Source organism: Ammospiza nelsoni, chromosome 3 (assembly GCF_027579445.1).
Source record: "Ammospiza nelsoni isolate bAmmNel1 chromosome 3, bAmmNel1.pri, whole genome shotgun sequence".
In the NCBI taxonomy this organism is placed as follows: Eukaryota; Metazoa; Chordata; class Aves; order Passeriformes; family Passerellidae; genus Ammospiza; species Ammospiza nelsoni.
In genome coordinates this window covers 27,514,649-27,538,529 of record NC_080635.1, presented here as the reverse complement: position 1 = coordinate 27,538,529, position 23,881 = coordinate 27,514,649, and the positions used below count along the sequence as shown (strand labels likewise).

Below are 23,881 nucleotides of genomic sequence, written 5' to 3'. Positions count from 1 at the left end.
CCAGAGACTGTAAGCCTACTTGCAGTGGGCTGTGCTCTTTCCTGTCCTATTTTAAACATCTTGGAAGTAGCCTGTGAACCACAGGTTGAAAACTATTGGGTTTGCACCTGAAAATAACAAAAAGTACAAACTGTTTTAAATAGATGAAGTCCTCCTTCTCATTTGTATTTGCAGAACTTATAATTATGGGAATTTAATTACGGGAAATTGGAGTGTGGTTCTTGTTACCCATGTGTGCATTTTAAGCTGCTGGTCTTCACCCATTGCCTAGATGAAACAGAATTGCTCCACACTAGCATGGAGTTGTCGTGCTAACAACAAAATCTTAATTTACATTCACTTCCAGTATCAAAAATCATTAAAATGTTAATTTTTGCTTTGTGTCAATATGGCCTTTCTAAAATAAATGATGCTTGTGGCATTTGGGATAGTTCTCTATTGTCCTTCTTATACATAAGAGACATCAGAAACGCAAATGTGTGTTTTAAGTGACCGTGTCGTGAAATAGCTATTGGTAATTGGCAGTTGGTAAATTCTCACCAGTAAAGACTGAGAAACTTCATTTAGGCTCCTTACTATGTAGAGAAACTCCAACAGGAGTTATTTGTGAAATCCTGTCAGGAGTTAATTTAAATGGAAGCATGCAAATATAGTGTGATTAATAGTGAGAGCATCCAGATGAAAATTATATAAATACAAGATGATTTGTAATGTACTAAGACTGAGTATTATTGCACAGTCAGAGCTGGTTGTATATTTGGGTAGTGTTTTGTCTTCAAGTAGACATTCTGTAAGAACATAATGGAGAAGTAAGCATTTTTCCATTTGTGTGAGCTTGCCAGTAATACGTTTTTACTTAAGCTGAGATTCTGCCAAACTTCATACCTATTCATTTGTAAAAACCACATTTGCTGTTCTGCATTTTAGCTCTTACTGGGCATCCTTTATTTTTGTGAGATGTGATATATGGATTTACTTATTTATTTAAACTTAGTCTGCTATTAGCTTTGATGCTGATAGCAGAAGCTTAGAATAGGCACTTAGATTACATTCAGCTGCCAAACATTAGATATCTTCATTTCAGTGTCTTCTAGCTGTCAGACAGATGAAATTTTTCATCCTAAGGCATAAATGCTCTTATTAGTGGGGAAAAGTTTCTTTATAGTTTGAAGTATCAATATTGTTGAGTTCTGCTAAAAATGAAAGTTTGTGGGCAGATCCTAACTTTAGGTAAAAATCTCCCCCAAAATATTTTCAGGGTTTTTTTAGTAGTAAACCTCAGGAAACTGCCTCCTGTACTACTGCTAACAAGTTCCCCCAGTACTAGGAGAGCAACTGGTGCAACCTTTGCTGTAAACCCAAAAAAAGACAAAATGCATTGGATTTTAGGAAGATTTGAATATTGAACATTTATGACCTCTAAGTGTCTGATAGCCCAGAATCTTCCAGGGCTGAGAAGCAAATGCAACCTGTCTGTCAGTCAAGCAAGAGCTCTTTCCCTCTGCATTTACCTGAAATTGCAATTTCTCATCCTGATTTCAGGCTATTGGCTCTTAGAGGCTGTTGGCAGTGCAGGAATGAGTGCTGTCCATGTTGCACTTTGCCTCGGAGTAATTTTGTGTGATGCTGAAACTGGTAGTTATGCTTGCCTGGACTCATTTAACTTTTCTTATCTACAAGGTGCATGGCAGTCTTAAGAGCTCCGTGAATGACATTGAAAGAAGCCACAGCAACAGGAGATACTCAGCACACTTCTGCTTTTTTCAGGGCATGAGAGGCAGAGAATATAGACATGCTGTGTGTCTCAAAGGGACTTTGAGTAGGTTATTTCAGCTTGAAAAGGGATTAGACTTGATGACTGCAGTGTCATGTGGTTGTAACTGAAGGTGCCTATTGAGGATAATTCCTTTCTATAACTGAGTCCCAGCAGTTTTGTCAATGATGAGTAAGTGGAGGGAGGGACAAATGATCTGTTTGTCATGGTGAGAGATACAGAGGCGAGAAACTGCTCCTGAACGGAGACATCAAAATGCACAAGGTGCATGAAGCATCTTCTGCAGTACCCACCCCTCCTGCAGCAACAATGAGCCAGTGCAGGGGAGAGGGCAGAGAGGAGAGAGTGATGCTGGCTTTCTTCTTCCTTTTCAGTTTTGGGGGCAGATTGGTGTTGCTTGGGTGACTCCATGCACAGCTGTAAATGTAATCACATCCATTTAGCAGTTCTGCATGTTTAGATATTTTCCTTTCCTTATAATACCTAATGCTCCTGAAAGTGAATTTGTTGCTCACATAGAAATAACATTTTTGCTTTAATCATATTTGCAATTGCAATTAATATCAGTTTCTAATTAAATCAGATTTTTTTATGTAGCAGCAAATATTATTCAAACAGCTCAGCTGTCTGTGGATGTTTCTAAATCAAAAACCTGGAGGTGGGAGTGATGATGTCTGTCTATAAGCAGCTATAGTTATTCCTTATAATAAATTGGCTTTTCACATAAAACTTCTCTCTCAAACCTAATTAAATTTATATTTTTTAAAACTTCTTTGGCAGCCAAGGCAACATGCCTACTGCCTGTTCAGTTCTTTTATTGGGTTGAACTAGAACTAACATTTAGATAGAATACATTTTGACATTTGAATTTGATGTAAATGTTTCAGGAAAACATGCATCCTCCATGGGTGATTCTCTTGTCACCATTATGATGTTGTACTGTAAATATACTTTGTAAGTGGGCTTTCAGTAAAACCAGTGATGCATTTATTGCTTGTTCTTGGTCCGTTTTTCCTCATAGTATAAAATTACAGCTCCAAGTTACTTTTTTTCTTTTTAATTAAAAAGTTATTTTCTGGAACTTTGTCATTTTTAAGTAAATCAAACTGGATATTCCTGTGTTACTTCTCAGTGATTGTCTCTGCAAAAGGAAATGTTAACTCTAATTTTCTGCTGTAAGAGTAAATAGAAAGAGACATTTTCAATTTGAATGTTTTAAAATGAAATAATTTTGATATCATTATATGGTATCTTTTTAATATATCCCATTTTTCTAGCTAACAAGAACAGTAAAAAGACTTTTAAAGGAATGTTTAACTCCTTTTAAAGGAATGCTTAAGACTCTCCTATTGACTATTCCTCTTGTTAACCCCTGCTCCTGTAGGGAAATGGCTCTGCCATCATCTTGCTGCTTGTACCTGAGTGTCCACAGGCACTTGGTGCTGCCTCACTTGTAGCTTTGTCCTTGGGGGAGATTGCTGATGATCTCATGGCCTTTCTGGAGAAGACCACTCACTCACTGCAAAGTCTGAGCTCATTATTAGCAGATCAAGCTAGAGGAAATTATTTTTCCTCTTATTGGCTTCTCTTTGGTAAAGCAGTTACAGTAGATTGTAGGTTTACTGGACTTCATACACTAACAGGCATAATGTTTTCTGATCGAGACAAGATTTTAAGCCTGGGGTTGTTCTGGTGCTATGTGAGAAGAAAAAAGTGGTGGCACCTAATTCAAAGCAGATTCTATTCAGTTTTATGGTCTGTAGGAAATTTCTTCCAGGTTTTTATAAAGTAAAGATACAGATGAAATGCTGATTTGTGTCAATATAGTTTATTTAGTATGTGATGCATAAAATGCAGAATTAATTATTTTTGGCTCAACTGTGAATATTAGCATTATGAAGCAATGCTTGTCTGTAGGTTCATATTAAGTCATGATAAAATAAATTTCATAATTAGTACAGTGGACTTTGAGCGAGATGCTTTCTTTATGTAAATTGTATTTAACTCATCTGAAATACCAATTCTAGCACTCGGTACAGTTGAAATCTTAGTGATTACAACAGGTCTTGTCAGAATTTTAATGGAGTATGTATGGTTTGAGTTCATGTCTATTCCTTATAAATAAAGTTTTTGTAGGTTAGTTTCCATTGGATTTAATAACAGAATACAAGTTTGGGGGTTCTTTAGTGTGTTACATCTAATATAATTAGATTGCATAAATCACATCCTGCATGTGGTGATGGTGATGTTGGGAGCTTTTATGAACTTCAGAGGAAGTCAAGACTTGGAGCTTGTGAAAAGTTTGTTCTAGTTCTCAGGGTATGATTAAACTCAAATCCAGGACATGCCAGTTTGTTGTATTAGTATTCTTAAAGCGTTATTTATATGTTTTTTAAGAAAGTATTTCAACATCTTGACAGAATTCTGAACATACCCATCTGTGGCTAATTTTATAAAATAATTGCAGATATATAGTTTACAAGTAATTACATGGCATTTCAGGATTAAATTCTCCTTTATGCAAATGTATATTAAAAAAAAAAAAGGATAGTGGAAATTTGATCCCTCATATTAAAATCTCCACCAGCAGTTCCTTAATGTAATGTGGACCTGAATTTAGCTGATGTTTTGTTTGTGCTTAGACTGGGAAGCCTATCCTTGCTTGTGGGGGCAGAGGGGAGTGTTTCACGTTTATGCGTTGTTGTTCTGCTGGAGGAGGAGGCTGTTACCCCTGTGAGCAGTGGGTGCAGGAGATGCTGTCAGCCTGGCCCCAGCTGCCCGGGCAGGCCCCGGGCCGGGCCGGTGCCGCTGTGGCTCTGGTGCCGCACGTGGCGCTGCTGGTGTGCGGACACGGGCCTGGCTCGGCGCTCTGGGCACGCCGACAGCCCAGCGCTGCTGGCCTCGCTCCCAGGGGCAGGCTGAGCACAGGGCTTGGCTCTGCCGCCTCCTGCAGTAGCCAGCAGAGCTGAGCCGGCGCCCGGGGGCAGGAGATGCTCTGCCCTATTAAAGGGTGCTGTGTACACCACCCTGGCATATGTTCTCCATAACCCCCTGCAGGAGCTGTCTGCATCAGCCAGAGCCCTCCAGGCCCTGCACTGCTGTGCTGCCATCGAGTCTCTCTCAGATAACCTCTGCTTCTCATCTGGACAATTATTGTTTTAATATTGTGCTGTCTCTTCCATTGCCCTGATCTCCAAATTGTTGTTTTGTTGTTAATTTTCTTTAAAGTAACAGCTGTTAATTATCAGCTGCAAGAATAGTCTTAACAGTTTAACATCAGACAGTGGAAATTAAGTGGGCCTGCTCTGTTCCTGCTGGAATCAGCAGGGCACATATTTCCATTAATCTAATTTTCAAACAATTTCATGTTTTCTTTTTGCTTACAGCATTTGAGAAAGCTGTGATTGTTTAGTGAGTTCTCAGTGCAGCACTGTTTTTGAAAACAGAGTTTTGAATCTTAAAATCTCCATTTATTTATGCCCCACTGTTCCATGGCAAGTGTGTGCTTTTCTTAAGTGCATATTTGGTGCTAAATTTTTAACCTGCCATTAAAAAAACTTGGAACCTCAGCTTAATACTATCAAAACATCACACCTTAGCTACAGAGGATCCAAATGTACTCGTTAATATGTAGTAGGTTTTAGAGTTTGTGGTCATGGAAATATTTGAAACCTGACTGGACACAGCCCTGAGAAAGTTGCTTTGATTCTCCCTGCTTTGAGTGAGTGTTGGACCAATCAGTCTCCACAGGTGATTGTGACTGTGATTCAGCCATTGTGATTCTGAGGCATTCAGCAGTTTCCAAAAGCTGAAAGAATCATTCCATCCTCACTCTTCAATGGTGCTTGTCTAGGATCTTGCAGGATCTAGGCATCAGAATAGTGAGCAATCCTGAGAAGTAGATGCAGGATAGATGCTCATTGCCCATATGGCAGGGTGGAATAACTGATTATGAGCTTCCTGGTGGAAACTTTGGTGTCTCTGAGAGAAAACATAGTTATATTTGAAAAGGATGAATTGCCCATTTTAGTTTTGTTAGTGCCTTTGTTTAAAATCATGTAACTGACCTATAGCTTCTCAAATGTTTCAGAGAGACTTACCCATTATAAAGTAGGTTGGGAATGAAAAAAGGGGTAATAAGGTTAAAAGAAAAAGCATATTCCAAGATGTTCTTCTGCAAAATATGTATTGTTGGGCTCATGAGTAATTAGATGTACAGATGTGTTAATGCACCTTCACACTGTTGTAAGGAATTATATTGCTAGAATTGCAGTTGATTATTTAAGTGCCATATAGCATATCTATGGCTGGAGAATAATTTGGAAATTGTGGTGTAAAAAGTAGGATATAAAAGAAGATGCATTTTTGTGATTTTGGTGTAAGGATCTCTTAAAAACTAGAATGCTGTCTTATCCTGTGCTTACCTATTTGGATAACTAAGAAAACAAAAACACTCTAGTTGGGATTTTCTTTTCAAATTTATAAGTAATTAGTTAGAATTGAAGCATGAGAAATTTCTGTCCAGATTTTTTTTAAGTGTTTGTAACTGAATGAAAAAGGTCTTTTAAATGAAGTGGTCTTTTAGCATATGTTTATGCCACTTCTAGTGATATTACTCATGGAATGTCTCCTGTGTGGATCTGTCACAACCTAAGGGAACAAATTATTCCCTCTTAAGAGAAGGGGGAAAACAAATATAGCACTACATAGCTGAACTTTTATTTCAGTAATCCCAGATACCTATTTTTGCCTTTTTTCTCCCTTTTGGTTTCAATCTTACAAAAGAAATTTGTCTGTAAAAACATGCAATTCATTAATGTATTTCAAGTTTATGGAGATTTGGTCATTACTTTTATTTGTGGGGTTTTTTCCAGAGGTTGACACATACTTCTGTTTGTAAAACAAAATGAATGAGAGGGTGTCCACTGTTGTAAATGGTTAAAGGATAAAAATATAATATACCTAATGTTCAGCTCACTTTGATTTGGAGGTATTTTATTCAGATCTCTTACTGTAAATGCCCAGCAGTTACATATGAGAGAAGTATAATAATATTTAAAACTATGACAATGAGGAGACCAGAGAAGTCATGGACAAGCCACAGAGGCCTAAAAAGAGAAGAATGGGTAATTTAATAATAAGGCACTCAATCTGCTTTTGTTGCTCTACATTTGAGTACACCTTCCTGCCTTTAAATCTGTCTCAGAAAAGTAACTGAGCTATTAGAAGTGCTTGTTAAGGTAAAGTAAGCTTCAGTTGATTTTTTGGGGGGTTGTTTTAGTTTCACATGAAAAATGTTACCTTTTTCTGAAGAATGAGTAACCTACTCTTTTTCTTAACTTTCTTGTTTGATTTTTTTCCCCTATCTGTTGCTATAATCCTTTTTATACTGTAATGCTGTAGTTCCTTCATAGGGATTAATAGATTTTGCTGGAAAGACTAAACTAGTACCTCAGTTTTACAACCTGTTTTTCCATGAAGAAAAATATTTTCCCTGATGGACAGAATGGAACACTTCCTGATAATTGACAGCTTTGAATAGTTATAAACTAGATCACAGAAAAATGTCAAAGGAACTGTATTGTCCTATTAAAAAAAAAAAAAAAGAAAAAAAGAAAACCCCAGCAAATGAGTACTTCAGAAATAGCAAGTGTACTGTCATGATTTAATTTGTAGAAGTGATTTTTGAAGAGTAGAAGCATATAATTTTGATTGGGTCTGCATGAAGCCCTTTTACTTTATGTAGCATTTGTTGTGAATATGTTGAGCTGGAAAATAAGCTCATTGGGTGAATGCATCTTCTCTAAACCAAAACAGTTTATGTTTTTAGGTGAATTCCAAATGAAAGTAAACTAAAAAGAAACTACATGGCTAGAAAGATGTGGAAAGAACACTTTTTTCTTATTTTATACCTCAAAGAATTTTTCCTGCCAGCATTTATTCTGATTCCAGAACTCTTAATTTACTTTGAGTTTCTCTATGTGGTAAACCTGGGTAGTTCAGAGTTCAGTAAGCTGTGCCAAGAAGTGTCTGTAGGTTAAAAATATTTAATATGAAGTCTTTGGATACAACCTCACTGTTAAGAGGGAGGGAGCAGAGAGAAGCAGCAGCAGAGGATCTGTGGTTCCTTCCCTGTATGCAAAGTCTTTCTACACTGCATTGCTCAACCCTGGTAGAAGGGGTATTTTTGACTCCACCTTTCCCTCCTGGCCCTGTTCTGAGGAGAGGGTTGGGCTAGCAAGGAGAGATTGTGTACCAAGATCAGTATCAGTGGTATTGTAGGAAAGCACAGAGGGGAAACAGAATAAAGCCTGTCTCTGGCCAAAGCTACAGGTCAGAATTTTGCATGAATCAGGGCTGTGGAGGCAGCACAGCAGCACTGGCCAGGCTGCCTCCCAATGGCCCAGAGTGAGCATTAAAGAAAATGACAGTTGCTGGAGGTGCTGTTCTCCAAGAGGCATTTTCCTCCATATGCTGTGGTCTTGTCCAGTTATGCTCCACTCTGGGGACAAAGTCTGCCTGAGAGTTCATGTGACTCCAAGCTCCAGCCTTTGGTCTGGATTAACTGACTGCGTTTTAGCCACAGCAGTTGCTGCATCTGTGTGCTCGTTCTAAGAGATAAAAATGAGTCACAAGAGCCATTATAGCACTGGAATGTCTTGTTCTTGTAGCCTTTCTAGGTAATTTCAGACTGACTATTCACTTGTGATGCTTCTTAATGCTATGTTATTTTATTAAATCTGAATGCTCTGTGAAGTTCACTGACAAATAAATTGGTTGAGAGATCTTTATACTCAAGAATCTGATGGACTCTCCTCGGTGAATCATTTGTTTTCTTGAATGTCCTGTGTCCCACAGAAGGGTGATGTGGGTATGACAGTGCATGCAATAGGGAAATGTTGTGGCTTAAAAATTAAATAGGCTTTAGTCAGACATTTTCCCCCTGTTTTATAAATTGTCAGTGACAGTGCCAAATGCAGGTGGTACTAGTAAGGTCTAGGTATTTCTTTAGAGGCAGGAATCTTGTTTTTTAAAAAGTCTTGTTTGTTCCCACAACCTTGATATTTGGTGATGCTTCAACATGAGTTATGATACATGAACATGAACTACCTTTCAGGGTTTCAGGGTTTTACCCTTTGCCTCTGCTGTTTCTAAGATCAACCAGGATAGATCTTACCTCTTGTAAGATCTTGCATGGCTGGAAATGGACTGGGTTAAACATCAGCTTTTGCCATGTGCTATCACTGCAGGGGTTTCTGCTTGGCTGAGCTGAGAAGCTGCTGGCAGGACAGTGTTGGTGACAGCCTTCTGCTCTGGAACTTGCAGATTCCTTTGGTCTGCTGTGTTTCATGGTGTTGAGTCAAGCTTGTCATCTTCACCAAGTGCTTGAGAACTGTGAGGAACAGGGGCTAAAAAAGGCTGCTTATTGAGCCCTTCAGTAGGGAACACTTTTCATGGGCTTTTTGGGGAGCATCATCATCTTTTTGGACTGCTCCATGTTTCTAATGTGCTTCTAGGTGATTTCAGTTCAAGACTGTCTATAAAGGTATGAAATGTGTTTACATCACCTAGTGTTTCTCTTCTTTTTGAAGCCTGACTGCCAAAATTGTTGCGTTTCTTTGTCTCCCTATGCTTCCCTCCTGGGTAAAAACAGGTTGGGTAAAATCCTGTCGGTGTTGGGCTACATTTTTTCAATGCTGTATGTACAGTTTTTTTCCCTTGAATTCACTGGGATAATTTAGTTATGCAAAACTGCTGAGCATTGTCACAATTGGTCTTGAAATTGTAAAGTATATTCATAAAGAGTGTACCCATTTCTATGTCTATTATATTTTAGAAGTAGTCTCTAGGGTTTTCATTTCCTATGTCAGTCCTAAAGCCTTTTTTACTTTCCTTTCTTCTAATGGTAATTGATGATTCATAGGTAACTTTTGAACATATTTGAGTACAACTACTTTTCATTTATACTTCTTAGAATTGCACGGTAATCACATAAAATATGCTTCTTTTGAGTTAAACTTGTCCTCTTACATTAAGGTAATGTTGATTCTACATCATCCATATTGTCACAATTTTTTTTCCTTGGCATTGCTGCAGCAAGGAGATGAGCAGTAGCTAAATTTTCTCTGAAGTTCCTACTGTACTGCACTGTTTTAAGTAAAAAAAAAATTACTTGAATGCTTTTTAGTTGGATAGTTAACTTGGAAGTAGATTTTGGACCTGAAGCTCAGATTTTAAAGCTCTGTGCAAGGGCAGAAAGGAGCTTCAGCTCCAGCTGCCTTATGAGCAATGACAGCACTTGTTTTCTGAAACTGTCAATGAAAGTGGTGGGGGCAGTCCCAGGTGACTGTCACCTCCAGTCTTGAGACATGCCACCCTAGGTCTTTCACTTTCCACTGCAGACATGGGATGTGTATTTCTTCTGGGGATGAGCCCACAGCGCCAGTTTTGTTCTGATAACAGCATCTGGCACTAGATTGATTTAACAGGCTCTGAGGTTTGCTCTTTTCAGATATGCGCCTGTACGGCAGCTTCTGTGCAGCTCTGACATGGCCACACGCTGCTGTTGTTTTTTCTGCCTCCTAGCACCACGTGTGAAGCTAAAGCTCTTTGACACCTGCCATTTGGACCCTTTTCTTACTGAAAAATGTCATCGTTTTCAGACAAGATGAAGACAGATATCTGATCATTCTTCCCTTTGCAGGGATGTGCTGAGGGCATGGTTCATACACAGCTGAATAAAGGATTCCAGACTGGAGCTATACAGTTGGATTTATTAGTTTAGTATGGTAACTAGTTCTTGATTTGGGAGTTCTTAGAGTTTTCTTGTGAGCAGACAAGGAGGAAGTGTTGCATTTTATCTGTTATTGAAAGACTATAATCTGGTATTTCAAACCATTAAATTTTGCATGTTGTTCTTCGTCTGAAAGTCTGTACTTCGATTCTGTAGGGCAGTTTAGTTTTGCGTAAGCATACTAGAAAAATTGGGGAGCACAGTATAATTGTAAGATTGTTACTTTAAGATAAGTCATTTTTAATGAAGCAACAATACCAACACTGATTAGAGTATCTTGCTAAAGATGGGTTGAAACAGGCCTAATTCTTTCCTCTTGAGTAGGTTCTAAAGCTCTATACTGTCAACCAGGAAAATCATCAGCTTAACTGATGCTAAATATCATTTGTGGCTGAACAGGAGAGAAATAATTCCTAATGAAAGGATGATTACCTTGAACTTCTGCCACTTCATCAGCTGCTTGATAAGGTGCTTGTTTATTGTCCCTGCTGTGGGGTCAGCAAGCTGTTTCAAATGTAGGGCTTGTAACTGAAAGAGGTGATGCTATTCTGCGTTGTAATCTGCTGTAAAACAGTCTCTGGTATGAAATAATGTAGTAGTTTTTACTTTACAAAGTGGATTGAGTTGGTCAAGACCAAATTCCTTTCTTTGCATGGCATAGTTGCTAGTAAACTTTGTAAAATAGAAAACAAATTCATACGTGATTAGAAACACTGACTTTTTTTGTTGTTCTGACTTCAAGATGCTAGTTGCAAGCAGAATTTCACCTAATATTGTCTATGGAAACTTACAGAATGCATCTGAGCAACTATGTGGGGTCTGTTTCACTGCTCATCATTTGGTGTGGTCTCTGAAGACTCTTTGTGGGGTTAAATTTTTGTGTGTGTGTGAGCTCTGAAGCAGGAGCTGTACTTCAAGGCTTATGGTGTCCCCCCCTGCATCTAATTGAATAGCTGCAACTGTGAGTCACTGTGAGCTTTTTTCTAATCCTTTTGCTAAAGATGGCTTTAACAGCTTTTGTCTAGTTTGACTGATTTTGAAAGATGGACTGTCATATAAACAACACTTTTATGGCATGTAGTAGCTAAAGGTTTTGAGTGAAGCAATGGAAGTTTGAGAAACATTCCTTTCTCATCTAACAGTGTTTTTAGTATTAAATATATTTTGCAATGAAAATATCTCCTGGGTTCTAATATTGTTCCCATGTAAAACTACTTATTTATATTATTTTAAAAACACAGATTAATTGGTTGCTTTTTGCCCTGATTCTATCGAATAATGATGACTTTCTGGTATAATCCTTTTTCATGATCCTAACATCTTCCTTTGCTGCACCACCACTTTATTGGTGATGGGGAAACACCATATTCTGAATCTTATCTCATCTATCAGAATGAACAGGCTTTTTAAAATCTTTGACCTTTTTATTCTATGAACACATTAATCAGTATATACCAAAACCTTTTGATCTTGAACTTCCATAATTTATGTTTCTTGTATGAAAAAAAGCAGTGCCATAGCTGTGTCAGAGCCAGGGTCTGTCAGTCCTGGTGTGCTGTTGTCCCTGTGGCAAAGCACATGTGGCTGCACAGATCCCAGCCTGTGCTGTGCTGTGCTGCAGGCGCCAGCTGGCCACAGTCACCACCAGAGGTGGTGGAGCACTCATGTGCCCCAACATGAGTTGCTGGGAGGGGCAGGTAGCTCTGCCTTGGGTCATGGTGAGGAGCTCAAAGGGCTGCTCAAGGTGCTTCTGCAATGTGCAATGTCCTGCTTGACAGGAGCAGAAAGAGCAAGACAAGTCAAAATGCAAATGAGGGGTTATTGCTGTTTCCTATGAAGAGCTTTTTCAACCTGCCCTGGCTGGCTCTCATTAGTCAGCAAAAATGGGTATATAGGGAGACATGTAACAGCAGATGCAGGCATCCTGTTTCTGTAGTGTAACTCTCAACCCTTTTGGGTGTTAGGCTGTTCAGGAACTATTTGTGACATCTGTGTTTCCAGTAAGGCCCAATGGATTTCTCATTCATAAAGTAGCCCAATCTTCTTTTGAGTACGTGCTTAATTAAGTCTTCCTTGCCCCTTATTAGTTGTTTTTAATCATAACATCTGCCAACATAATTAAAGCTTGATACATTCCAACTGAGTGTCTAAATGCAGCATTATTTTCTAGAGAATATTTTGTCATGTTATTTGTCATTATATTATTTCATTTTATTTTTCTGTCCCAGGTGATTCAAACCCCAATTATTTTAGTAAATAACATTGAATAAACCTTTGACTTTTTTTTTACTGTTGCACTTCATGGGAACCTCTGACTTTTGTAGCCGCAAGTTTATGAACAATATATTTATCAATAGGAATATAAAAAGTTCAGTTAGAGGAATTAGCCACAATTATTAAATCATGATTGTGAAGGGAGTTTTTGTGCAGATCATCACTTTATGGCCAAATACAAAAATCTTGACCCATTCTGAGGTTGGCATACCCTTTGTTTTTAGAGTGACCAGGATTTTCTTCGAAGTAATAAACACCAGACTTGTCTTTGTACTGGTATTTTAATGGATGGAAGTTGTAGATCAGGAGTTGGAAGTTGTAGGGACAGCAAGTTACGTAAAGTGGGATAAAATTGCCTTTTGCTTCTCTGTAGGTTATTAATCCAGTGTTGCATTTGATTGTAGATAAATAACCTCAATGTAATATAGAAGTCTGACCTCAATGTAATATAGGAGTCTGAACTGTTGCTAAGGTTCTTGAAAATGTCAGGAAGATGCATTCATCTTTAAACCCACAAATGTCTAGCCTGATACATCTTTTCTTTATTATACGTACATTAGATGTTTTATATAACTTTGAAAATGTTTACAGTGAAAACTTACTACCTGAGAAACCTTCAAATTTTAAAAATTGTAATTTAGTGAAACCATTGTTGTTAACTAGCTGGTTACTTGTAGTCTTTAGGCATTTTGTAGGTATGTAATAGCTTTGAATGTAAAAAAAAGAGTAAATTGTAAATTTTAAAGAGTAAATTTTATTTTACAATTTACAAGAAAGGCTTTTTTCTTGTAAAAATGACAAGATGGAAAATCTGAATTATTTTTTCAGATCAAATAGGCAATACTTATTTAAGCTGAGTAAGAAAACAACTTGCTTTAGTAAATGTTAAAAGGCTCCTTAAAGTATTTAGAGTATAGGTGGCGTGGTCTGTAGCATAAAGCTGAGGGCCCACCAGGTGGTGCTGGTGGAATACATTTAATGTTGCCTCGGCTACTTAAAATGTGTCTTAACAGCTGTGAGTGAGACGGGTGCAGTACAGGAAAACTTAGTTCATATGCAACAAGCCAGTTTGTACCATTGAAAAGAATACACTGTGATATTGTGTACTGGCTTTGTGATTTGGGCACTTTTAATTTTTAAAAATTGGATATAAATGCTGAGGAAAAACCCCTTACCTGTGGGATGGCTGATGTGGGAAGTGCAGCATGGGAGTGTAGTTCCAGATCCTTTACCTACTTTTTTGTTAATTCAAAGAGAAGTTTATGAAACTTGTTCATTCATGTCCTAGAAGCTCATTGTATCATATCATCACCATGTGCTTATTTACCTACTACATATTGACTTTAAAAAGCAAATTAATTTTTCACTAAAGCTGTTTCAGATGTTTCGATTTGGTCAGAATCGTTCCTCCTAAGGATTGCACAGTAATGAGGGTCTCATTATGGGGCCAATTCTTTTGGTTTGGTCTGCTAAGTGACTTAAAAAGTTAAAATAGAAAAAAATTCTGAACATGTGCAAGATCTTAATACAATTTCTCCATCTCTTATGAAGTTGGGGTTTTTATGACTCTTTTGAGAATTGTATCCATTATAGAAATGGGAAGAGGAGATTCAAGAACAGTGTGGACCACAGTAGTTTGGAGTAAATTTCTGTTTCCTACTCATTTGAGCATGTTTGGTTTTCTCTTAACATGCCCTGACATAAAATATGTATACATTATTTAAAAGACATGTAGAGCATTTAGCAACGTTTAATTAGCTTAAATTGTCTATAAAGCCATCCCCCTTTTCAAGAGAATTATGAGAATGTGGAAAACATATGAAATGTCAGTGAACCAAAGTGACTGTCTTCTGTCTAGTCAAAAAGTAAAAGCCAGAACATCTGCTGACAATCCCTAAAGCTTGTAATCTTAGTATTTTGACCAAGCTGAATGTTTTAGCATTCTGTGTGCCATTGTCACATTAGTAGCCACCTCCCTGTAGCCGTATCAAACCATGTGATAGCCACTAATAGTTGTGTAGAAGTTTGGTTGGCGGTTGTTAATGAACCAGAAGATGGTTTCTTATGTGTTTAATCTGGGTAAAAGATTTATTTAACGTTTGCTGTCCTGGGCAGAGCAGTGTGAGATTCTATGTGAGTGGAAATTCTTGCTTCCCTTTCCCTGTCTGCTACACCAAATACTTTGTAGAATAACTGCATGTGTATACTAAACCATCTCAGAGTGGATCTCTAGTACCCAGTGTATGCTGCTTCTGAAAGTGCATTTTATATCTTGCTCTCTTTCTTGAGATAATTTTTTACTTGGCTTCCCTCTTTCTCCTCACCCAGAATATAAATGTTTTTGCTTTGAGGAAAGGAAATATGCTCTTTTTCAAATGTTTGTCTCCTATCCTGAGCATTGATTTTATCTACTCATTTTAGCAAGGAGTTTTTGTACTGCCTACCTTAAAATTTGGCACAAGTCACATATTACCATAGAATGGCAGTGTTGGTGCAATCCTTCTGCTTCTGCAAATCATCAGTGTAGTATTAATGAGAAACAGTAAAATATTGAGTGTGTTAAAAGTTCCATCAAGTTCATATCAGTTTGTTCACTGCAGAGAATACCAGGAGAGGATCAAGCAATAGGCTGTGTTCAGTAGTACAGTTTATAGTACAGCATTCAAAAAACAACTGCAAAACACTGATTTAAAAAAAAAATCTAAAATTCTATTACTTGTATATTACTATATAATATATACAAGTAATTATATTATCAGTGTATTAAATTTAAAAATTGTATGTGAGCTAAGGTCTGGGACCTGTTGGAATACGAAGATTGAAGAGAGATTAGTGAAAAGCTGTTCAAAGTGTGTGCTTATGTGTGGTTTTTTGGATGCAATATCCAGAAAGGGAACGCTTGCCAGATGCTGCCTTTATAAGGTGTGAACAGGTTAAGAAATACGTTCTGCTGCATTGTTCTTTAAATTACTTGTTCATCAGAGAAATCAGTTTTATGAGTCTTCTGTCAACATCTTTATGTTCAGCAGTTAGGTTTTTGTGATACGATCTTACTTCTGAGCCCTGTGATGGGAATGTTTTATGAATGTCATTTGTAGTGAAGGAGTGCTCATAATACTGAATCTTTTTGAAAAATCATGAAATAGTTTCATTTTCACTTGCCCTATTCACCTGGTCTGAGGATTTTTTTTTCTCCGTGTGAATGGGTCTGGAGTTACATTAATCTTAAAGACAGCAGTATTTTATTCTCTGTATTTATTGAAAGATCCCGTCTGTTTGTACTACTGTTCTTTACAGTTTTGAGTACCTTTAAAATCTGACTTGTGTGTACAGCACTCCACCAAATTCCAGTTTTGACTGGGGAAGAGGGGAATCTGTAAAAAAACCAGTAAGAAATTCTTACCTTTTTTGTTTGCATTTTACACTATTTACTGTTACTGTGCTTGGAACATTGAATAGGAATATATTTAACCTCTGAGCTGTTCTCCAGCTTTTTCTTAAGGGAGTGGTTTCTAGGTATCAGTTTCTTTATGTAAAAATTTGACCTAATAAATGTTCCTAAAAGGAAAATTTATGGTCCAATTTTAAACAATATAAAGCAGAGTTATGGATTTTTGCTGAAAGGTCTGTTTCTTAAGGACTGTGGTTTCTCTTCTTATGGCAAAGATTAGGTTATTTTAAAAGTGGAATAGTAAAAGTAAAAATAGTTCTGAAACTGATAGTATTAATCTCCAGAGCAGTAGCTGTATGATGCCATAATTATCAACCTGAAATTCCAGTTCTGTTGAAGTTATTTGAAAAAATATACTGTTGATTTAGTGGTGTCAGAATTTCACAGCTGAAAATAAACTTAGTCTGTGAATACTTGATTGCAGTTTTCTCTTGAGTGGAACTAGAGCACTTGAAGGGTTTTTAATTATGTGTTTGATTTGAATTGCTGAGTTTATCATCATTACTGAATGAGTTTGAGGTGTATGGTATATAAATGAAGTTTAAGTTCCTGAAGACAAGCAATCTGTTTTTCTTTGGCGATGGCAGTGAGAGCTGGGAGAAGACGGTACTGAATGCTGCTGAGAAGGGAGTTGCAGCTCTGTGGCTCAATCTGTATTAAGCTGGGGCTTTTTGAGTGTTTTAGGGCAGCTGGCGTGAGGCAATGTGTGTGCATGCTCATGGCTTGGATTCAAGTGATACGTTAGACTTTAGAATGTAGGTGTTTTTAATGAAATTGTCAGGTAGGTTTAATTTTGTTTATGGAAGCTGTTTTGCTTATTTACTTCTGGTAACACTTGTTTCTTGTATTCATTTTCTTTCCTCTTGTAAAGATTGAGACAGGGAGTGAGATCCTGCACAGTGTGTGTTTATAGTAAGGCCAGAATTGATAAAGAATGAATGTTGCAGGTCAGGGAGGGGTGGTTTTGCTTAAATGGGGATATTTTCCTTTGTACTGATTTACTTTTGTAAGCATTTGGTTTATTCAAAACCTGATGCTTTAAAAAAAAATCTACATATTCAGTTAAGTCACTTGCAAGGACTTTCATGTGTACTTTTCAGCTGTGTGCTGTTTTACATATTTGCTGGTTTATTTTTCAGCATTGTCAGTGAAGCGGGAGCGTCGATCTACAGTGTCAGTCCAGAGGCGTCCAAGGAAATGCCAGACCTAGACCCTAACCTAAGAAGTGCAGGTATGAAGAATATTTCATTTTATCACATTTCAACATGGAGCTCAAGTCTCACTTCTCAGCCTGTTCTGTTTATATTCTTAAATAAAATAATTGCCAAAAGTAGAAAAAAGCTTTGGATATTTTGTTTCTAAACCTTAATTATTGTGTCATTTCACATTTGAAGTCCTAGGCGTGCAAGTGAATGACATCAGCTTCTCCTAATGCCTGTAATGTAGAGATCCTTGTGGATGTATTCCTTCAACAGGCTGGTGTAGGAGAATTTATAGCAATGAATAGAACCAGTGAATTGCATGAACTTTCACAGTTGCCCATGTCCATGCTCACAGGGGCTTGACCTTCCCTCTTCTCTGTGTGTACATAAATATCTCTAGCAATAATTAAACCATTCAAGGGCTGGAAAAACAATATAAAACTAGAGCTGATAATTTAAAGTTGTGCATTTGTTGTGATCACTGGAGTCTTTGTGTGGCTGGATACAGTTTTCGGGAAATATTGTTTAGGTTTTGTGTTTAAAAAGTTATCAACTTCCGCATAAATGTCACAGGTCTAACACAGCAATTGGAAATGTGCACATGCTGCCACTTTATAATTTTTTGGTTAAAGAGTAGTCTTTAGAGATCAAATTCCTAGCAGCTCTGTCCGTGACCAGATTCTCCTCATGGATTTGTTTTATTCAGAGACAGCTGTCTCTGAATTTTTTTTATTCAGAAACAGGTTTGAAGTTATTTTTGTATTACTTCACTTATGTATTTTTAATTGTGTGTCTTTTTGTATCTTTTTTCATCTACCTTATGGGTTTTTTAGTTCTTAATTTTTCTGCAGTTTGCTGTCATACTCAATCAAATATAGTGTACTGGAAAATGCAGCAGCACTCATGTATAGAACTTTTCCAGTCAAAATTATAATGTTCTTAGATTTAATGTTTTTCTAGCAGGTTACTGGCCTGGAAATCCTTTGGAGGGTATAGATCAGCAGAAAAGAATTCTGACATGGTATTCAGGGGTAAAACTTTATAGAATTCCCTATGTTTCCCTTTCCTCTTATTTCCACAAAAGGGAAAGTGTTAACTTGATGTTTAAAGTGAATGTTTTTACAGGAATGTTCTTGGAATGTCTGTATCAGCCCTTCCATTTGCAGGAGAGGTCTCTAGCCTCTTTTTGCTTGACTCCCTTTTCCCTGCCTGTGAACAGACGCTGTTGTGACTATTTCTTCCCTGGGCCGCAGAGGTTTTAAAAGTGTCATGGTATGGCCAGAGCAAATATTAGGTGTGTGACATTTCTGTATTTGTGACAGATAGCACTAGCTTTCCCTTGGGTCACAGTTTTTATGGTGCTGATGTATTAAATATAGGTTTAAAGTTGATGTAAATGAAGAAAAAACACTGAAAAGAAGGAAATCTAATTATTAACATTATGCCTTTCAGGTGTACATGTTTCTCATTTTCTCCAAAATTATTTTTCAACATTCCAGACACTTTTTAGTGTTGTGCATCAAATACAGTGAAGTGAAATCAAATTTTTAATATATGATCAATTCAAATATTAATTACTTTGAGTTCATAATCACTCCATCATTACTACGATTTTCTTCAGCCTTAATTTAAGTGCTTTGCATCTGGTTTTAAAAGCATCAGCAATTTTACTGTGCTGGAGCAGTCCCACAGAGTGGATAGAAATTGAAAAGGGGGAGGATAGAAATTGAAAAATAATTGCTTAGTTCCATGGCCATTATGAAACTGACAGCTAGAACTATCAAGGTATTCTAGAATTTTCAGGCTTTCTTCCTAACATATTTTGGTGTCAATTTGTAATTAGCTGTGCTAAAGCTATGGATGTTTTCTTGAAGTTGAGTGTAAAAATGGTACATAACATTAGAGGGAAACATTAACTGTTGTTTGAGGCTTTTTCAGACTTTTTTCTTGACTAGCTTACTTGTATAGTTTCAATTTTCCTTTAATTTGCAGCATACAGAAAAGTGACATTGTGTCAAAGCTGACTTGCTTTTTATTTTAATTGTTGTCTTACATCATGTCAGATTCTGTGCTTACATGATAGCATTTAGTACATTAAAGGAAGCTGACAGCTGCATGATGAAGTGTGACATTTATAGTTAAAATAAAAGGTACAGCTGATGTGAGATATCTGTGATCTTAACACTATTTGCCACTTTAACATTTTTCTCAACAAAACTTTATAGAAGGTTTTTTGTGACCTTCTATGACACAGATAGGCCTATGTTTGTCCATTGGGTACATAAAAGTAAAATATTAAATCATACATGTTATATGAGGACTTTCTCATATCTGCAATATTTGCAGTGGTGTTTAGCAATTGTTTGTAGTCAGTTTTTGCTTTATTCAAAGAAATAGAAGTTATCAATCCTGATGGAAAAATTAACTTAATAGTTTCTCCTTGGCTGCGTGCCCTATATAGGGGGAAAACCAGCAACCTTCATCATTTCTTGGGGGTGATAATTAAAGATATTAGTTAATCCAAGGTCTCAACTGGCTTTTTTTTCCCCTTTGAGCTGTCTCTGAAGGTCATGGATGACACAAGTTTGTAATAAATGATTGAGAAAGTTCTCTTTTTAAACCAATGCTGTATATACGGACTGTAGAGGAAAGTCTTTATACAGCACTTTTAGCCAAAATTGCACTTGCTTAATAAAGAAAAAAGGTTTTCTTAAAACAGTTTTCTGTTACCTACAGTGCAGGGAATTAAATAGGGTCTTTCCAACTTTAGAAGTGTTCTGAATATTTCATGAAAGTGCAGAAGCTTCTGTACTGCTACTGCAATTCCTGTAAAATCTTGTGGAGTGGGACTCAGCTAAGTAGATAGTAAAGAGCTTGATGAAACCTTGTGTTTGAGTAGAGTGAGAAGGTATATATCCCCTTCTGACTGTCATTGTAGGATTAATGAGCAGAACAGCTATTTCTCAGCCTCACAGAATTAGGAGATAAGAGGCTTATAGGCCAGAGCAATAAAAGGATTTCCTACTTGATAGGCTGAGGAAGTTCAGCTGCAGCAGATTAGGAGGGTTCTGCCTAGAGAGCAAGCCACTGGAGTTCAGTAATGGGGGTTTTGGATCAACCTGCAGTAGGATTGCAGTCTGACAGACAAGGGAGTGCAGGGCTTCCTTCAATTCTTCTTCTCAAAAGCTGTGCCCAAGGACACACTTGAGATTTGGGGTGGGAAGTTTTGTAGAGAAGAATGGAAACAATTGAAAGAGTGCTTTGCAAGCTGGAAATGTTGATCACCTTTGTGAAGTTTATTAGTATGTGCTCTAGCAAGGCTCTGTGACTGCCAGCTCTGAGGCTGCAATGAGGTATTGGTAATGAGGGAGCTGTGAGGCTGGGTGGATGACTGCAGTTCTATTTCTGCCCTGGCATGTGTCCTCTGGCCACCCTCTTGAAGCAGCAGTTAAAATATTTCATTTGGTGGAGTTTTCATAAAGCAGTCAAATTAGTATTTTTTTGGTTGTTCCATTAATTTGTTGGGATTTTTGCTTCTTTTGTAAAAAAAAAAATTATTTCTTTCCTGATTTAGCATCAGTACACCACTTCATGATTAGCCTTCGGTTAGTTTTTAATCATGGCAGCTTCAGGTAGGAGTTAGACACTTGAACTTACCTGTAAAATCTCCTGAATTGCTCTGGGTCTCTGTGACTGAGATTTATTTGTGCCTTTTTTCAATGCAAGGCCTGGATGCAAGTTTCCCTTAGAAGCAGTTTACCGGGCATGGTACTTTGCCTTGCAACTTTAGCAGTAATTTACTTGCCATGGGTTACATCTCATTGCCAGAGCACATGAGATGGCTGTTCTGGTGTGGTATTCTTTGTAGAAGAAAAAGGTTAAACTCCGTAGTGACAGGCATTCCTCCCTCAGACAGAGAGCTCTGTGACAGTCTGTGCCAGCCTGGGTTTGGTTGCTGTCACTGGGCCTGGGAATCCTGGAATTCAGTGATTTTCCAAAGGCTGATGTCATTGCTTTACTTCCATCCTGTTCCACACAGTTTTGCCTAAGGTTTTATTTTGTTGTGCAGAGTCTGTATTCCTAATAAAACTAAGTTTTATGGGATAAGAAATTCAGGATGTCAGTACAGGTGTCAACATGTACACTCTTCCAGGCTTTCTTTTTTCTTCTCTCATTGCTTCTCTGCTTCTACACCCCCTTGTTGCAAATGCTTGTTGGCTTGAGCAAGTTTGGCCAGACAAAAGGGGAAGACTGTGGAGGAACAGGTGAAGTATATAGAAAGTGTAAGCACATATAACTTGTATTGAAGAATTGTCACACAGAAATGTGAAATTCATGCATTTTCTGGATGCCTGGGAGCTTTTTAAGATCTGGCCAGCTAGTGGAGGTTTTGTTGTCCATAGTATAAGGAAGATAAAGAATGTACCAATTGTTTGGCTTGTGCTCACAAAGAATTTTCTCTGCTGCCTCCCCACCTCTTGGATACTATAATGAAATAAATGTTGCTTAATAACTAAGAATCAGAGGAAACTGATGCATTCTAATGAAACAGAGGCCTGATGGTAGAGAATTGCTGTGAAGCAGGAATCACGCTGAGATTTTACTCTGGTTTCAATACACACTCAGTTATATAAATGAGAAATGTCTTAATTTCATTAAATTGATGAATTATCTTTCCTTTGAAGATGACTACTCTAACAAATAAGCTATTTTTTTTCTTTCACTACTTAAAAAGTGAAATAAAAGGGGTGGAAAGGGGCTGTTTTTTCAGACACCATGCTTGTGTAACCACTTGTTAGAGATCTCATGCTAAGCCTCTCTATTTTATTTTCATACCTTATGCAATCATACACTCTTGATATTCAGTATGTAATTCTGTGTTAAAATGCTGAAAGAAGAGCAGCATCCCTGGGCTTGTCTAATGTAACAGCTCTAAAAAGTGTGCATTTTCCTCTTGAATGAAGGAGTAGGGCTTTGTCAAGGCCACATAGTTGTGTCACCCAGTTAGGAAAGCAACAAAGGTAGATAAAATATTCCCTACGGCTACTCTTTTTGAAGATTTGGAAAGCTAACAGGGCAAGCATGTGTCATGGTGCATGCACAGGTACAATCTAGTATGGAAACTGTGTTGTTTCTGAGGGATGTTTTCTGAGGATAAGGAGGAATCTGAGAGAGCCAAAGGTCACACAGCACAGCTTGCCTTAGCATTGTCAAATCCCATCTGCTTGTCTCCTCTCCACAGGGCAGAACACATTGCATTATTGTACACTCAAAGTTCAGCACACCACTTGCACTTTTCCTTGCAAAAGAAAGCCTTGTAGGCTTTGAGGGCTTGTTAGGACTTTCAGACTGTTATGCTACAGGGTTTCATTCCCTGGGGTCCTCTTAGAGACACAGAGTTCAGAGCTGTCATACTGGCCAGCAAGTAGAAGGTAAAGATTGGAAAAAAATGTAATTTCTTTTGACTTTATCTTAAGGAAAGTAAAACAATTTGATGATTAGATGTGTGGGACATAGTGCCTGGATGTCTACTTGAGCTAATTTCTTCATCTTCTTGAAAGAGCACTGCTCCCCTTTGGCTACTCAGGAGAGAAGGTCATTTTTCAAAAACTTTATTGTTTTATTGAGTCCTATGGTTAAAACATTCACACTGCTGTCGAAGTGGGAGCTTTCTTCTACAGCTAGTTAGAGAGAACTGGTGAAAGTTCTACAAGCTTTCCAAAAGGAAAGAAAGCACTGAATTTTCATGCATCAAAACATTTTGTCAGCCTAATGTTAAATTATGTGGCATGCAATTAGAGCAGTGTGAAATGAAATCCTATTTCATCTCTCATCTGTTGTGTTCTATAGCATTTAAAATTAGTCTAATTATACTTTTGAAGGGATGGAGAACAGAGAACCACACTGTGGTGATGAGCGTGCAGTGTTTAGAAGCAAAAAGGGTGGTGAACAGCAGTAAGATGTTAAAGATAGGACGTGTTAATATTAGTAATATTAATAAACTAAAATAACAGTAATAGCAATAATTAATTCTTAATTGTTAATAGTAATATAAGTAATTAGTAATAGGAACAAGAGGATCTTGTTACTTGTCTCCCCATAGGACCCAGTTCCTACTATTTAGCAGAAGCTCATCTCAAGGTGTGGTCTGGGCTCTACAATTTAAACAGAAATTATAGGGAATCTGTGGGTTCTATTGGAAATCAAAAACCAGTCCCTAACTGCAGATAGTCTGGAAATTACTAAATCTCTCACAGCTGGGCATGAACATGTGCCTATTGAGAAATAGAAAAATGTGCTTGAATTGCCCCAAACCAGTAGCACAATCCTGAATGGGTCTTTACATAGATGTTAGAGATGTTTGTAGTCTCGTAGTTTTCTTGTTC

At 37.5% G+C, this 23,881-nt stretch overlaps 1 protein-coding gene across 2 annotated transcripts in view; it reads left to right on the top strand.

Annotated features, from left to right (window-relative positions):
* SRBD1 (S1 RNA binding domain 1) overlaps window positions 1–23,881 on the top strand; it is a 124,201-nt gene that overhangs the window by 43,712 nt on the left and 56,608 nt on the right. For both annotated transcript variants that reach the window (XM_059468112.1, XM_059468114.1), the window contains exon 17: window positions 17,433–17,524. In XM_059468112.1, coding sequence (XP_059324095.1) covers window positions 17,433–17,524 — 92 coding nt within the window. The remainder of the gene's footprint in view (window positions 1–17,432; window positions 17,525–23,881) is intronic.